This window comes from Physeter macrocephalus, chromosome 5 (genome assembly GCF_002837175.3).
Source record: "Physeter macrocephalus isolate SW-GA chromosome 5, ASM283717v5, whole genome shotgun sequence".
Classification (NCBI taxonomy): domain Eukaryota; kingdom Metazoa; phylum Chordata; class Mammalia; order Artiodactyla; family Physeteridae; genus Physeter; species Physeter macrocephalus.
Genome location: NC_041218.1, coordinates 74,584,559 through 74,602,624, shown reverse-complemented (window position 1 = coordinate 74,602,624; position 18,066 = coordinate 74,584,559). Strand labels below are relative to the sequence as shown.

Genomic DNA, 18,066 nt, shown 5'->3' with positions numbered 1-18,066 from the left:
CATGGACACTTAGGTTGCTTCCATGTCTTGGCTATTGTAAATAGTGCAGCTGTGAACATGGGAAGCATGTATCTTTTAGAATTAGTTTTTGTCTTTTCTGGATATATGCCCAGGAGTGCAATTGCTGGATCATATGGTGACTCTATTTTTAATTTTTTAAGGAACCTCCATACTGTTCTCCATAGTGGCTGCAGCAGTTTACATTCCCACCAACAGTGTAGGAGGGTTCCATTTTCTCCACACCCTCTTCAGTATTTATTGTTTGTAGACTTTTTGATGATGGCTGTTCTGAAAGGTGAGGTGATACCTCATCGTGGTTCTGATGTGCATTTCTCTGGTAATAAGTGATGTTGAGCATCTTTTCATCTGTATGTCTTCTTTGGAGAAATGTCTGTTAAGGTCTTCTGCCCATTTTTTGATTGGGTTGTTTGGTTTTTCTGATGCTGAGCTCTATGAGATCTTTGTATATATTGGAAATTAATCCCTTGTCAATCACATTGTTTGCAAATATTTTCTCCCGGTCCATAGGTTGCCTTTTCATTTTGTTTATGGTTTCCTTTGCTGTGCAAAACCTTTTAAATTTAATTAGATCCCATTTGTTTATTTTTGCTTTTATTTCCATTACTCTAGGAGATGGATTCAAAAAATTATTGCTGTGATTTATGTCAAAGGGTGTTCTGCCTATGTTTTACTCCAGGAGTTTTCGAGTATCTGGTCTTACATTTTGGTTTTTAATCCATTTTTAGTTTATTTTTGTATGTGGCGTTAGAAAATGTTCTGATTTCCTTCTTTTACGTGTAGCTGTCCAGTTTTCCCAGCACCGCTTATTGAAGAGATTGTCTTTTCTCCATTGAATATTCTTGCCTCCTTTGTCATAGATTAACTGACCATTAAGTGCATGGGTTTATTTCTGGGCTTTCTATCCTGTTCCACTCATCTATCTGTCCATTTTTGTGCCAGTACCGTGCTGTTTTGACGACTGTAGCTTTGTAGTATTGTCTGAAGCCAGGGAGCTTAATTACTCCAGCTCCCTTATTCTTTCTCAAGATTGTTTTGGCTGTTTGGGGTTTTTTGTGTTTCCATACAAATTTTAAAATTATTTGTTTTAGTTCTCTGAAACTGCCATTGTTAATTTGATAGCGATTGCATTGAATCTGTAGATTGCCTTGGGTAGTATGGTTATTTTAACAATACTGATTTTTCCAATCCAAGAATATGGTATATCTTTCCATCTGTTTATGTTGTCTTCAATTTCTTTTCAGTTTTTGGAGTACAGGTCTTTTGCCCCCTTTGGTAGGTTTATTTGCAGGTGTTTGTTTATTTTTGACATGATGGTTCATGGAATTGTTTGCTTAATTTCTCTTTCTGATAGTTTGTTTTTAGCGTGTAGAAATACAACCGATTTCTATATACAGTAAGTCCCTTACACATGAACCTTCAAGTTGCGAACTTTCAAAGATGGAAATGTGCATTCCATCAGCGTCAGGCACGAGTGAAATCACAGCTTGCCTTCTGTCTCCTATTGCTGACGATCCTTCAGCTCTGCCATCTCCCACCTCCTCTCCCTCCTCCAGTCAGTAACTCTTCTTGCCTCTTCACTTGATGCCAGCCCTGTTATGCCAGCTGTTGTACTGTACTACTGTACTTTTTAAGGTATTGTACTGTAAGATTAAAAATGTTTTTTTGTGTGTGTTTTTTATGTATTATTTGTGTGAAAAGTATTATATACTTATTACAGTACAGTACTGTACAGCCGATTATGTTAGTTGGGTACCTAGGCTAACTTTGTTGGACTTACAAACAAATTGGACTTATAAATGCGCTCTCAGAATGGAACTCGTTCATATGTAGGGGACTAACTGTATTAATTTTGAATCCTGCAACTTTACCAAATTCATTGATGAGCTCTACTTGGTTTTTGGTGGCGTCTTTAGGATTTTCTATGTATAGTATGATCCGCAAACAGTGACAGTTTTACTTCTTCCTTTCCAATTTGGATTCCGTTTATTTCTTTTTCTTCTATGATTGCTGTGCTAAGACTTCCAAAACTATGTTGAATAAAAGCACTGAAAGTGCTCATCTTTGCCTTGTTCCTGAACTTAGACGGAATACTTTCAGCTTTTCACCACTGAGCTTGATATTAGCTGTCGTTTTGTCATATATGGCCTTTACTACGTTGACATATGTTTCCTCTGTGCCCACTTTCTGGAGCGTTTTTACTGTAAATAGATGTTAAATTTTATCAAAAGCTTTTTCTGCTTCTATTGAGATGATGATATGGTTTTTACTCTTCACTTTGTTAATGTGTTGTATCACATTGATTGATTTGCGTATTTTGAAGAATTCTTGCGTCCCTGGGATAAATCCCTCTTGATTAGGGTGTATCATCATTTTAATGTATTTTTGGATTTCGTTTGCTAGTATTTTGTTGAGTATTTTTGCATCTATGTTCATCAGTGATATTGGCCTGTAATTTTTCTTTTTTAGTATCTTTGTCTGGCTTTGGTATCAGGGTGATGGTGGCCTTATAGAATGAGCTTGGTAGTGTTCCTTCCTCTGAAATTTTTTAGAATAGTTTCAGAAGGATAGGTATTAACTGTTCTTTAAATGTTTGATAGAATTCACCTGTGAAGCCATCTGGTCCTGGACTTCTGTTTGGGGGAAGTTTTTAAATCACTGTTTCAATTTCAGTACTTCTTTTTTTTTTTTTTTTTTAACATCTTTATTGGCGTATAACTGTTTTATAATAGTGTGTTAGTTTCTCCTTTACAACAAAGTGAATCAGTTATACATATACATATGTTCCCATATCTCTTCCCTCTTGCATCTCCCTCCCTCCCACGCTCCCTAATTTCAGTACTTCTGACTAGTCTGTTCACATTTTCTTTTCTTCCTCGTTCAGTTGTACCTTTCTAAGAATTTCTCCATTTCTTCTAGGTTGTCCATTTTATTGGTATATAGTTGTTTTGTTGTAGTCTCTTATTATCCTTTGTATTTCTGTGGTGTCAGTTGCAACTTCTCTTTCATTTCTAACTTTATTGATTTGAGTCCTCTCCTTTTTTTTCTTGATGAGTCTGGCTAAACTTTTATCAATTTTCTTTATCTTTTCAAAGAAATAACTTGTAGTTTCATTGATCTTTTCAATTGTTTTTTTTTGTTTATTTCATTTATTTCTGCTCTGATCTTTTGATTTCTTTCCTTCTACTAACTTTGGGTTTTGTTTGTTCTTCTTTCTTTCATTGTTTTAGGTGTAAGCTTAGGTTGTTTACTTGGGATTGTTCTTGTTTCCTGAGGTAAGATTGTATTGCCGTAAACTTCCCTCTTAGAACTGCTTTTGCTGCGTCCCAAAGGTTTTGGACCATCGTGTTTTCATTGTCATTTGTCTTTAGGTGTTTTTGGATTTCCTCTTTGATTTCCTCAGTGTTCCATTGGTTTTGTAATATGTTGTTTAGCATCCACGTGTTTGTGTTTTTTTACAGTTTATTTCCTGTGGTTGATTTTTAATCACATAGTGTTGCGGTCAGAAAAGATGCTGAAGATCCCACACGCCGCGGAGCGGCTGGGCCCGTGAGCCATGGCCCTTGAGCCTGCGAGTCCGGAGCCTGTGCTCCACGACAGTGAGAGGCCCGCGTACCGAAAAAACAAACAAACAAAAAAATATATATATTGTTTAGCATCCACGTGTTTGTGTTTTTTTACAGTTTATTTCCTGTGGTTGATTTTTAATCACATAGTGTTGCGGTCAGAAAAGATGCTTGATATGATTTCAGTTTTCTTAAATTGACTGAGGTGTGTATTGCAGCCCCAGATGTGATCTATTCTGGAGAATGTTCCATGTGCACTTGAGAAGAAAGTGTATTTTGGTGCTTTCAGATGGAATGTTCCAAAAATATCAAATAAGTCCATCTTTGTGTCATTTAAGGCCTGTGTTTCCATATTGATTTTCTGTCTGGATGATCTGCCCATTGATGAAAATAGGGTGTTAAAGTCCCCCACTGTTATTGTGTTTATGTTGGTTTCTCCTTTTATGTCTGTTAACATTTGCCTTATATATTGAGGTGCTCCTATGTTGGATGCATATATATTTACAATTGTTATATCTTCTTTGATTGTTCCCTTGATCGTTATGTAGTTTCTTTCTTTGTCTCTTGTAACATTCTTTATTTTAAAGTCTATTTTGTTTGATATAAGTATTGCTATTCCAGCTTTCTTTTGATTTCCATTTGCATGGAATACCTTTCTCCATCCCCTCACATTGTCTGTATGTGTCCCTAGATGTGAAGTGGATATCTTGTAGACAGCATATATATGGGTCTTGTTTTTGTATCCATTGACCAAGTCTATGTCTTTTGTCGGGAGCGTTTATTTACATTTAAGGGAATTATCGATATGAATGTTTTTATTGCCATTTTGTTAATTGATTTGGATTTGTTTTTTAAGGTCTTTTTTCTTCCCTTCCTCTTTTGTTCTCTACTCTGGTGATTTGATGTCTATCTCTAATGATGTGTTTGGATTGCTTTTTTTGTGTATCTATTATAGATTATTGGTTTGTGGTTCCCATGAGGTTTTGACATAGAAGTCTGTATATGTACAAGATTGTTTGAAGTTGCTGATCTTTTAATTTCAAAAGCAGTTCCAATATCCTGCATTTGTACTTTCCTCTTCTCACGATTGCTGGTTTGTGTGTGGATGATTTCCTGCCTTTACTTTATGTTTGCCTTTACTGGTGAGCTTCCCCATTTGTAATTTTCTTGATTCTAGTTGTGGCCTTTTCTTTTCCACCTAGAGAAATTCCTTGAGGATTTGTTGTAACGCTGGTTTGGTGGTGCTGAAATCTCTTAGTTTTTGCTTGTCTATAATACTTGATTTCTCTGTCAAATGTGAACAAGAGCCTTGCTGGGTAGAGTATTCCTTTTTTTTAATTTTTCCCTTTTATTAGTTTACATGTATTGTGCCTCTCCTTTCTGGTCTGCAGAGTTTCTGTTGAAAAATCAGCTGATAAACTTATGGGGGTTCCCTTATATGTTATTTGTTGCTTTTCCCTTGTTTTAATATTTTTTCTTTAATTTTTGTCAGTCTAGTTAATATGTGTCTTGGCATGTTCCTCCTTGGGTTTATCTTGTATGGGACTCTGTGCTTCCTGGACTTGAGTGAGTGTTTCCTTTCTCACGTTAGAGAAGTTTTAGGCTATAATCTCTGCAAATATTTTCTCAGGCCCTTTCTTTTTCTCTTCTCCTTCTGGGACCCATATAATATGAATGGTGGTGCATTTAATGTTGCCTCAGAGGTCTCTGAGACTGTCCTCATTTCTTTTCATTCTTTTTTCTTTAGTCTGTTCCATGGCAGTGATTTCCACCATTCTGTCTTTGAGCTAACTTATTTGTTCTTCTGCCTCAGTTATTCTGCTATTGATTCTTCTACTGTATTTTTCATTCCCGTTATTCTATTGTTCATCTGTTCTTTAAAAACACCTCATGCAACTTCTTGGTCTGTGCTGCCATTTTTTCCCCCAAGATCTTAGATTATCTTTACTATCATTACTTTAAATTCTTTTTCAGGTAAGTTGCCTATCTCCACTTCATTTAGTTGTTCTTGTAGGTTTTTATCTTGTTCCTTCATCTGGAACGTGTTTCTTTGCCATCTCATTTTGTCTAACTTTCTGTGTTTGTGGTCTTCTTTCCGCTGGCTGGAGGATCGTAGCTCCTCTTGCTTCTGGTTTCTGCCCTCTTGTTGGTGACGCTGGTCTTGAGGCTTGTGTGGGCTTCTTGGTGGAAGGTACTGGTGCTTGCCCACTGGTGGGTGGAGCTGGGTCTTGTCCCTCTGGTGGGCAGGGCCATGTCAAGGGGTGTGTTTATAGGTGGCTGTGAGCTCAGTGTGGCTTTAAGTACCCTGTCTGCTGATGGGTGTGGCTATTTTCCTATCCTCCTGGTTGTTTGGCCTGAGGCTTTTCATCACTGGAGCCTGCAGGCTGTTGGGTAGGGCAAGGTCTTGATGCCAAAATGGCAACCTTTAGGAGAGCTCACACTGATCAGTATTCTCTGGGGCCTCTGCCACCAGTGTTCTTGCCCCTGCCATGAGCCACAGCTGACCCCCACCTCCCACCCCCAGAAATCCTCCAAGACCCATAGGTAGTCCGGCCCCGGCTCCTATGGAGTTACTGCATTATGCTGGGTCCCAGTGTATGTGAAGCCTTGTGTGCGCCCTCCATGAGTGGAGTCTGTTTCCCCCAGTCCTGTGGAGCTCCTACACTCAAGCCCTGATGGCTTTCAAAGCCAAGTGCTTTTAGGGACTCCTCCTCCTGATGCCAGACCCTCTGGCTGGGGAGCCTGATATGGGGCTCACTCTTGTGGGAGAACCTCTGCAATATAATTAATTTTCCAGTTTGTGGGTTGCCCATCTAGTGGGTATGGGATTTGATTATGTCGTGAAAACGCCCCTCCTGCCATCTCATTTTGTTTTCTTCTTTGTCTTTGAATGTAAAATATCTCTTTTGGTGGGTTCTAGTCTTTATTGATGATTGTTCAGCAGTTAGTTGTGATTTTGGTGTTTCTGCAAGAGGAGGTTAGCTCAAGTCCTTCTACTCAGCCGTGTTTTCTGGAATTGAGAGGCTGCTTTTAGTTTTGGATGCTTGCTGTCTCTTTCCTCAGTGTGTGCTTGCCATTATCCCCTTGATATGGGGTGTGTAAGTACAGCCTTCCTTACATGCTCCCCAGACAGTAGGGGCAGCACATGGCACCTGGTGATAGGTCTTGTGTGGGTGGCTGCTCTCTGATCCTGGGACACCGGGGGCAGGGCGTGTTGCCTGCTCGTGGGTCTTGTATGGATGGCTGTTCTCATGCCCTCCTGGGACAGCAGGGACAGGGCCTAGCACCTGCTCATGGGTGTTCTATGGGCGACTACTCTCCACACCCTCCTGGGACAGTGGGGGCTGTGCTTGATGCCTGTTCATGAGTCTCGAATGGGCTGGTGCTATCTGCGCACTCCTGGGACAGCAGGGGCAGAGCTTCACACCCGCTTGAAGGGTCTCGTATGGGTGGCTGCTCTCCATGCACTCCTGGGACTGGGACAGGGCAGGGCCTGGTGCCTGCTTGCAGGTGTTTTAGTGGCAGTCCATGCCAGCTTCAGGAGCCTGCCATGGTGGCAGTGACTCGGCACACTGCTGGAGCTCCTGTAGCGGTGTCCTGTGGTCTGGGAGCACTCACAGGGGAAAGAAACTCGTGGTGGTCCTAGTCCTTTCCCTGGGTCTGACCTCTAAAGCCTGAGCTTCAGCACTCAGCCCCCTCCCACACCAACAGAGGAGTGTCTCAGGCTGGGGAATGCAGTGTGGCAGTGCCGATCTTCTGTGCATGTTATTCTCCATTTTGCCTTCTGCACACCAGTTGCTGCTCTCTCCTCTTAGGCTATGAAGCTACCCCTCCATACATTCTGATCTCCCTGTTGGTGAGGAGACTTCCCAGGGTGTGGGAACCTTTCCTCCTTCACAGCTCCTTCTTTGGGGTGCAGGACCCATTATAATTCCTTCTTTTTCATTTTCCTTTTATCCTACCCGGCTATGGGGAGGTTTTCTTGTGATCGGAAGTCTGAGGTCTTCTTTTGGCGTTTAGTAGATGTTCTATGTGAATCGTTCCACTAGTAGATGTATTTTTAATATTTTTGTGGGAGAAGGTGAGCTCCATGTCATACTCTTCTGCCATCTTGATCCCCTCCAGCCAGTCTGTGAAGTTTGGTTGGAGCATTTAGTCCATTTACATTTAAGGTAATTACCAATATGTATGTCGTTGTTGCTGTTTTTTAAAATTGTTTTAGACTTGTTTTTGTAGGTCTTTTTTCCCCCCTTTTTAAATTTTATTCTCTTGTGAGTGGGTGATTATCTTTAGTGTTATGTTTGGATTCCTTTTGTCTTTTGTGTGTGTATATCTATTATAGATTTTTGGTCTGTGGTTACCGTGAGGTTTTTGTAGAGCAGTCTATATATATATATATATATATATATATGTGTGTGTGTGTGTGTGTGTGTGTGTATATATAAAACACACACACATATATATATGTGATTGCTTTTAAGGTGTTAATCTCTTAATTTCAAATGCATTTTAAATGCCCTGCATTTGTACTCTTCTCCCCTCATGATTACTATTTTTGATACCATATTTTACATCTAATTGTTTTGTGTTTCCCTTAATTGCTTACTGTGGATGTAGGTGATTTTTACCACTTTAGTATTTTCCCCTTCCTAGTAGCTTTGCATGTGGGTGATTTCCTACCTTTACTATGTTTGCTTTTACTGGTGAGTTTTTGCATTTCGTAATTTCCTTGTTTCTAGTTGTGGCATTTTCTTTTTTGCCTAGAGAAGTTCCTTTAACGTTTGTTGTAAAGCTAGTGTTGTGGTGCTTAATTCTTTTAGCTGTTGCTTATCTGTGAAGGTTTTAATTTCTCCATCAAATCTTATGAGACCCTTGCTGGGTACAGTATTTATTCTTGGTTGTAGGTTTTTCCCTTCATCACTTTAAATATATATATCTTGCTACTCTCTTCTGGCTTGTGGAGTTTCTGCTGAAATATTAGCTGGTAGCCTTGTGGGAGTTACCTTGTAGGTTATCTGTTGCTTTTCAGTGTCTTGGCATGTTCTTTGAGTTCATCTTGTATGGGACTCTGCATTTCCTGGACTTCAGTGCCTCTTTTCTTTCCCAGGTTAGGGAAGTTTTCAGCTATTATCTCTTCAAATATTTTCTCAGGCCCTTTCTCTCTTAACCATATCTCTTCAAATATTTTCTCAGGCCCTTTCTCTCTTAACAACCTGTGTCCCCTATCATGTGAATCTTACTGCACTTGATATTGTCCTAGAGGTGTCTTAAACAATGTCATTTCTTTTCATTTTTTTTCTGTTCAGTGGCAGTCTAGGCAAGTTTTTAAACTCCTTGCTACTAAAACTGACATGTATGTACAGAGTATATGCCTCATCCAGTTTATTCTCTGTATACCATCAGAATGATTTTAAAGGGTTAAAAAATTTTTTTTATTATTTTATAACTTCTCAAATATATACAAGTATATTTTGTTTATATAGGATTCAGATGGTATAGCAATATATAAAACTGGAGTTGCAAATCCAAATAGCTGTGGGACCAGGCAGGTAATGGAAATGAATGATAGAGGTCAGGGCATCCATACTGTGCTGTGGAAATGAAGGCCCTGTGGGGAAGGTCTTTCAGTTTTTTGTTTTTGTTTTTTTTTTTTTGGAGAGAAGGTAAAAATGCAGAAATTGATGTGAAATCTACTGAAATGTGTACATTTATCCATATCACTTGCTCCTTTCCCACCAGCAGTTCTCTGTGTTCATATATACTCATATATATATATGTATTTTTTCCTTTAACTAAAATAAATGTCCATAGGAATTGTTTAGTCCATGAGAACTGTTAACTAGCCCTTGATACTGTTAATTAAAATGTAGGTCAGATTTCACTATAACAAAATTACAAGGCCTTTCTAATTTAAAAATGTTTTTCAATGTCATTTGAACTGCTAGAAATAGTACCCTTGCCCTCCAGACTGGGATCCTGTAACCTCCATACTATTAAAGTTGGTGGTAGATTTGTACTTTAAAATTCCCAAATTAAACTGTCATCTGCTTTTTGTAAATTATCATAAATGTAAATATGTGCATGGAAATAACATTCAAATTGTACAGAAAGTGAAATAAAGTTAAATTATCCCTTTTACTCTATCCCCTACAATAAGATCCAGTCCTCAAATACATTTGACCTTTTTTTTCCATTTAATATTATGAGATATAGTTTACATACAATATAATGTATCAGGTTTAATTTACATACAGTAAAACGCAATAGATCATCCTGTGCAGCTCAGTGAATTTTGACAAGTGCATATGGCATTCTCCCTCCTTAGAAGTGACTCTCATGACCTTTCCTGGTCAATCCCCTTTATCCTAGATACAAACACTATTCTGATTTCATTATCATAAATTAGTTTCACTTGTTCTGTAATTCCTTATTAGTGGAATTTTTCTTTATACACTCACAGTCTGGCCTCTTTTGGTCATGTTTTTGGGTAATACCCATGCTCTCGGGTATATTGGTGGATTTTGTCTTCTAATTGTTCATGGTATTCAGTTATATGAGTATATATGTACTTTGATTATCAATTTGATTATCCATCCTCATTGATGGACATTTGGGTTGTTTCCAGTCTGGACCTGTTATGAACAGAGCTATTGTAAACATGTATTTTCATTTCTCCTAAGTAGAAACTTGAAGCAGTATTGCTAGGTCACAGGGTAAAAGTGTGTTTAACTTTATGGAGAACTAATATCCCCTTCAGTACTTCCAGTTGCTCTGCATTCTTGCCAACAATTGGTGTTGTCTTTTGATTTTACTGGTGGGCATATGGTAATTTTTCCTTACGGTTTTAATTTCTATTTCCCTCATGAGCTCTTTTTCGTATGTTTCGGTAAGAAGGGCCTGATCAAGTACTTTACCCCTTTTTAACTGGGGTTTAATATTGTTCTTTTCATAGTTTTGATACAGATCCTTTTCAGGTAACTGTATTGTGAGTATTCTTTCCCAGTCTATGTCTTATTACCTTTTAATGGTATCATTTGACAAGCAGAAGCTTTTAATTTTGATGCAGTCTAATTTATCATATTATACTTTCTAGATCCTATCTATGAAACTTGGCTACCCCTCCATTGCAAGGATATTCTTCTATAAGATTCTAGAATTTTTATAGTTTTAGCTTTTCTGTGTAGGTCTGTGATCAATCTTGTTTTTTTGTGTGTAGTACTTTGTAGGTCCTTGAGCTCCATTCTCTTGCCCATATTCAGTGTTCTTAACCCATACATTGAAAAGACTTTCCTTTGCTCATTGAGTATTTTTTAATTGAAAACTTTGTCTTTTGTAACAGTTTTAGAAAAATTGAATGGAAAGTATAGCATTCTCATATACATCACCTCCTTCCACACACAGCCCCCAAAAAAACTCACATAAACATCCTATTTCAGTGATTATTGACATACATACAGATGTGGTACATTTGTTACAATTGTTGAGCCAATATTGATACATTATTAAAGTCTATAGTTTATAGTAGGGTTCACTCTTTGTATTGTACATTCTATGAGTTTTGACAAACGTAAAATGACATGTATCCAACATTACAGTATCCTATGGAATAATTGGTCACTCCCCTAAAAATCCTCTGCGCTCTACCTATTTATTGCTCCCTCCCTCCCTTGGAAACCATGGCAACTATTTTTTTTTTTTTAACTGTCTCTGTAGTTTTGCCTTTTCCAGAATGTCATATAGTGGAATCACGGAGTATGTAACCTTGAATCACGGAGTATGTAACCTTTTCAGATTGGCTTCTTTCACGTACAAATATGTGTTTAAGGTTCCTCCATGTCTTTTTCTTGGCTTGATAGCTTATTTCTTTTTATTGCTGAATAATATCCTAATGTATAGATGTAGCACAGATTCTTCAGACCATCCAGAAGGTACCATTCTGGACTCCAGACTCCTTATAAGGAGACAAGTAAGTTTTATTCTGTCACATGTGGAAGGAGGTACTGCCATTAAACAACACTGTATATGTGTTAATATTTCTTATAGTTTTGTAATTCAAAATGTGATTTTTAAAAAAATGCTTCAGGTTTTCACTCATATACTTTATATATGTTGATTCCAGGGGAAGAGAATAAGTTTCTTGGAAATTTTCATTTTAACTGTAAAATCATATAGTATTGTTATTGTTATTTAGTTTTAAAGCTTCTAGTAATGTTATGGTTTAGTTAAAATAGCCATGCTCAAGGTGAGCTTTCTAAAAACTCTCTACAGTGTTCCTAAAGTGGTATTTTAGTGTGATATGTGGTTTTAAATGAGGATCTTTTTTGATACTGAATTATACCATTATTTTTTCTATTTGAAGATCACTTTGAAGATTGTAAAGTTTGTTTCAACTTTTAACTCTTTGGCTGTCTTCTTGATGTAATATTCTTTTTTCCTTCTTCTCAGGGTACAGTTAATAAAGTGTCTTCCAGCCACATTGGCTGTTTAGTACATGGGTGCTTCAATGCCTCCATTCCTAAACCTGAACAGATGCCAGCCGAGCAGTGGCAGACTCTGGAGATAAACATGGGTGATGAACTAGAATTTGAAGTATTTCGTTTAGACTCAGATGCTGCTGGAGTATTCTGCATTCGGGGAAAACTAAATATCACTAGGTCAGTTCCTAATCACATTATTATCATTTTGATACTTAATTGTTTCTATTCTGAATTTAGGGAACATAAATCCTGCTTTTAAAAACTTATTTTTTTTACTGGAATACTTGTACTTTCAAACCATAAAGTCAATGTAAATATGAATCATAAGTGCTGTGACAGTGCATTGAATATTTTAAAGCTCTCCATCTAACTGGTCTGCATTTTATTAATTCAATTTTTTATTGTCTAGTTTGTTGGTAATCATCTTTTTAAAAGTTGATCCCTGAACTTGAGACTACTAGAAGCTTACTTATATTGCATAACTATTACCCTTTTGTTTTTACACAGTTGAAACAAAAATAATAATTTATTATTGCTGTTATACCAGGTAGATCATTTAATTTCTGTATTTTTTCTTGTTTGGAATTCTTTTTTTTGGGGGGGTATGCGGGCCTTCCTCTGTTGTGGCCTCTCCCATCGCGGAGCACAGGCTCAGCGGCCATGGCTCACGGGCCCAGCCGCTCCGCGGCATGTGGGATCCTCCCATACCGGGGCGCGAACCCGGTTCCCCTGCATCGGCAGGCGGACGCGCAACCACTGCGCCCCCAGGGAAGCCCCTCTTGTTTGGAATTCTTAAAAGAATTACTTTGATCCTTGGTTCATGAGAGCCAAGTTTAATGGCAGGGGGAGAAAAATAAAACTCTTCGCATCCTGTGTTAGCAACTTTTCTAGATTTGGCCTTGATAAGGCCTTGATAAGTAACAAGAGTATGGGTTAAAGTTCTAGAGTAGCTGTCCAAAAGAACTTTCTGTGATGATAGAAATGTGTTATATTTGCGCAATATAGCTTGTTGCTCAAGCCTCACTCGAGCAACTTGAGCAACTGAAATGTGACTAGTGTGACTGAGGAAGTGAATTTTTTAAGTTATCTTATTGAAATTTCTTAAATTTATAGTTATAGGTGGCTAGTGCTACTGTATGAGACAGCAGTTCTATAGAGAAAGGGCTACTTCATTGATCCTTGTTTTTATAAAATATTCACAACTTTGAAGTCATACTGCTTCAGCATAGGTTAAACTTACTTGAAACAAGGATTGAGGTAGTAGATGGGGAACTCCAATACTTTGATAGGAAAAAAAAAAAAAACTTCTCTTATATATCAAATGTCACTGGTTTGGCTGGTAAGGCTGGGTATGGTGATGTTTAGTGTTCAGTTTGGTTTTCTGAACCAAACTAAAATTTAGAAGCCATGTTTTTGACAAAAGCTTATGTCATTTTTATGTGTGAAACAGTCTGGAAAAAGTACTTGGGAAACAAAAAATTTAACATTTCCAAGACATGTCAGTGTGCTGGGAGATAATAGGATAGAATATTTGAAATTTGTGTTCTAGGTATGTTATCTTGTACTACTGTCATTTAGAAAAATCTTAGCATGTGGGGAATATTCTTGATCTTATTTTGTTCTTTCATTTTTGTTTAATGTTCTGTAAATTTTTTAAACTGTTAATTTATAGTTTACAAACCAAGTGCTCTGAAGTTTCTGAAGAAGTAACAGAAACTGGCACTGAAGAAGCTACTGAAAAACCTCAAAAGAAGAAAAAGAAAAAGAAGACCTACCCAGAGCCATATGAAGTGGAAGGTGGTACCACAGAGCTAGCAGATTTTTCAGATGTTACCGTGAAGGAAGAGACAGATCTGCAGATTAATAACCATGTGAATGGCCTCTGGGAGGAAGAGCCAAAGAAGAAGAAGAAGAAAAAGCACCAGGACCCTGTTTTCCAAGGTAGTGACTCCAGTGGTTACCAAAGTGACCATAAAAAGAAAAAAAAGAAAAGAAAGCACAGTGAGGAGGCTGAATTTACACCAACCACTTTTGGAACATGCACCTAAAAAGAAAAGGGAAAAGTAATTTTCTTTAGTGCATTTTAAATATGATTTGGTTTTTTAAAAATTGATTTACACAAAACAGATGACTAAAGTTTGAACTATGAAATGTTTTGTATTCCAATACTTGGCAAAACAGGGAACATCTGATTAGGAGTTGAGTTTTTGGTGCTAAAATTATAAAACTTATAAATTTGGGAAATGCCAGTATTATTGAAGTGCCATTTTACTGTATACAGAATAGAAAGGTAAGAGCTGCCCTCAATCTCAACTCCTTCATTCTTCCAGTGTATACATTCTAAATAAAATGATTTCTACAGTCCGCAAAAGGACTTTTAAAATACAATGTTATTTCATATCATACAGAATGAGTTTTGAGCTTGGGGTTTTTTGTTGTTGTTACAGGTTTCACATTTAGTCATGATGTTACATGATATGCTATTTTGTTTTGTTTAAATTACCAGTTTTAGGATTTCTTTTATTATGGCCACTATAATATTTCTACTGTTTAACTTAGACTGGTTTGCCAAAGGAGTTTCTGAAGTTTCCAGAGCTCTTAAGAACCTTGCCACTACTGACTGTGGTAGGAAACAATATTCACTATTCTTTTCTTCTAGGTTCATGTATGTTGTTTTCCTTTTTCTCTCAGTCTAAGAGGTTGATGGAGAGGCTGTTTTCTGACAGACACTTGTTCATTTGTGCCTCAACCATTCTGCTTTTGTTGTGTGTTGGAGAGGAGGAGGGTCTGCTGAAGACAGGAAAAATCTGATTCTGACTAGTGGGGAATTTCCCTACTTTTAATATTTGAGTTAAGCTACGAGAAATTATTGAGAAGAGAAATTATTATGAAGAGAAAACAGCTATTCACTGCTTTCACTGAGAAAATGTGGAATATGTCTTAACTATTGGAAAACAGTGGAAAACAGTGAAGAATGAAATGACAAGCTGGTTCAGCCTGATAATCAATGCAAGGTCGTATTCATTCATTTAACAGGTATTTGATGATCTGTGTGTAAAACAACACATTCTACTAAGGTCCAGGGGTATAATGGCAAACAAGGTAGAAATAATTCCTTCCCTCATGGAATGTCATAGGAAAAACAGATGCACATACACAATATAAGTAAGAAAATACAGAAAATTACTAATTGTGGTAAGTGCTACAAAGAAAAAGAAGATTGTGTACTCACTGTTAGTTGGGATCCATGGCAGCCATTTTCATTGCCATTTATCTAGTATCAGACAGTACTGGTCTTACATGTTTAATGTTTGTTAATGTATGGGTTCTCATAGTAGTAGATCTAAATCTGTAATGATAGAATATAGAATTTGGAGAGTGGCAGTCATTCACAGTGTTTGTCTACAAGCACATGTGCCAGACAGTGGAAATGTGCAGGCCACTATCTTTCCTTATCATTAGGTTCATGTGGAAATTTAGCCCTCAAAATGTAGCTAGTCCAGATAGAGATGAGGTATCAATCAGTATAAAATACACATCAGATTTTGAAGATGTACAAAGAATGTAAAATATCTCAGTTTTGTATATTGGTGAGATTATAATATTTTGGTACAGTGGGGTAAATAAAATGTTACAATTAAATCAGCTTTTTTCATTTTTTTTTAAAGATTAAAAATTGCATCTGAGGGGCCCACATTATCTTTGTTTTGGACAGCACTGGTTTAAAGGAAGGATGAGTTAAAACAAGCTATACCATATTCTCAAGAGTTTAATGTAGTACCATACCCAGGAAATGTCTTATAAATACTTCCTTTAAATTTAAATACATAATTATAATGTTTGAATTAATGTGAAAAATTAATGTTTAGTGAAACAACTCTAAATCCCTTCTGGTAAATACCAAGGAAGCTGTTAAACTGATGCTATTCATGGAAAAATACTTTGTGGCTTAGCAAAATAAATTCCCACATATTTATTGTATTTTGCTTCAGTTGCTGCTTCTGTTAATCAATCAATGTTGTATTTTAAAATAATTTGCATCTTTGAAGAAAAACGTATGCTGAACTTGAAACTAGATTTATTCATGGTTTTTCACAATGTCTGTCAGTAGCTTTGAAAAGGCAGATCTAGTCATTTGCCTTGCCTAGAATAAAGTGACAGTGACAGTTGTTTTTATCTGATACAGAAACCTCTGATGATGGTATCTTCCATATATCCTTCAAAACACTTCACTAATCTAGGTTTTTCCTTTTTATCTTGGAATTTGCTCATTAAAATCCTCTAGCCTAGACTAGACCCCTTATCCTCTCTTCAGTTCCTATTAATTAATCATTGGGAATAAACAGAAGTTTGAAATGTTTTCAGGGCTCTGGTCACCACAACACCAATCACACCCTCTATCAAGGGGATAATGGCCAGCACACACTGAGGAAAAATGTGGCAGGCATCCATACTGAAAACAGCCCTCCAAAACTATTAGACTCATGCAGGCTACACAGGGATGCTCCCACATAAAAACAGCCCTTCACAGTAGGTAAGTTTCTCCTAAATTCATAGAGAAATATAAGTAAAATGAAGAAGCAGAGGAGCTAGTCCCAGTAAAAGAACAAGAGAAAGCCCCTTGATCTAGAAGATACAATAATGGAAATCAATCAGAACAGCAGACAATGAAAAAAAATGAAAGCAATATATGAGGCCTATGGGATAATATAAAGTCGGCCAGTCTACACATAATTGGGACGCCAGAAGGAGAAGGAAGAGAAACAGGAATGGAAAATGTATTTGAAGAAATTACAGCTGAAAACTTCTCAAAATTAAAGAGATATCCAGGCACAAGAAGCACAGAGGGTCTCAAACAAGATGAATCCAAACAGACCTACACCAAGACATATAATTAAAATGGCAAAAGTTAAAGAGAGGATTCTAAAGGCAACAAGAGAAAAAGAGCTAGTTAAAAGGGAACCACCTTAAGGCTATCAGCTAGTTTCTCTACAGAAACATTGCAGGTCAGAAGGGAGTCTCAAGATACATTCAAAGTCCTGAAAAGGAAAAACCTGCAACCTAGGATACTCTACCCAGCAAGATTATAATTTAGAATAGGAGAGAGAAAGAATTTCTCAGACAAGAAAATTTTAAAAAATAAAGCAATACTAAACTTATCCTGAAAGAAATATTGAAAGGTCTTCTCTAAATAGACAAGAAGCAAAAATCTACGGGAAAGAAATCACAATTGTAAATTACTTAAATAAGACAATACATGGATTTTTTAAAAAAATCAAAAAAGTTTGTGAAAGTGAAAATACAATGAATAGCAAAAGGATAAATATAAAAATGTAAAAGAGGACAGAAAAATCATAAAATATGGGGAAAGGGAGTAAGAAAATGTAGTTTTTTGGTTTTTTTTTTTAGAATGTGTTTGATCCTATATGATAACAAGTCTAAAGCAAGTAGATATAGTAATGGGTTAACATACGTGAAAAGCTGGGTAACCACAAATCAAAAACATACAATAGATTCACAACAACCGAAAAGGAGAGAACTCAGGCATAATATAAAAGAAAACCATCAAACCACAAAAGGAAAAACAAAAAGGAAGAAAGAAGAAATACAAAATCAACTAGAAAACTATGTTTAAAAGGGCAATAAATACATGTCTATAAATAACTACCTTAAATGTCAATAGAGTAAATGCTCCAAGCAAAAGACAGAGTGGCAGATTAGATGATAAAACAAGAGCATACAATATGCTGCCTACAAGAGACCCACATTAGGGCAAAGGACAGACACAAACTGAAAGTGAGGGGATGGAAAAAGATATTTCATGCAAATGGAAATGAAAGCAGCTGTAGCAATAATCATATCAGACAAAATAGACTTTAAAACAAAGGCTACAAAGAAAGATAAAGAAAGGACACTATATAATGATAAAATGATCAATACAAGAAGAGGATATTACACTTGTTAGCATATATAAGAGCACCTAAATACATAAATACTAACAGCCA

At 36.9% G+C, this 18,066-nt stretch overlaps 1 protein-coding gene across 2 annotated transcripts in view; it reads left to right on the top strand.

Moving 5' to 3' along the window:
• The window catches only part of POLR1F (RNA polymerase I subunit F), a 23,453-nt gene extending 6,304 nt beyond the window's left edge, over positions 1 to 17,149 (top strand). Inside the window, exons 3-5 of one of the 2 annotated variants that reach the window (XM_028490095.2) lie at positions 12,030 to 12,238; positions 13,734 to 14,002; positions 14,753 to 17,149. In XM_028490095.2, the coding sequence (XP_028345896.1) occupies positions 12,030 to 12,238; positions 13,734 to 14,002; positions 14,753 to 14,757 (483 nt within the window). In that variant the 3' untranslated portion in view covers positions 14,758 to 17,149. Of the gene's footprint in view, positions 1 to 12,029; positions 12,239 to 13,733; positions 14,345 to 14,752 lie in introns of those variants that run through there. The other variant, XM_007114948.3, reaches the window with a different exon arrangement.
• The last annotated feature ends 917 nt before the right edge of the window (positions 17,150 to 18,066 follow it).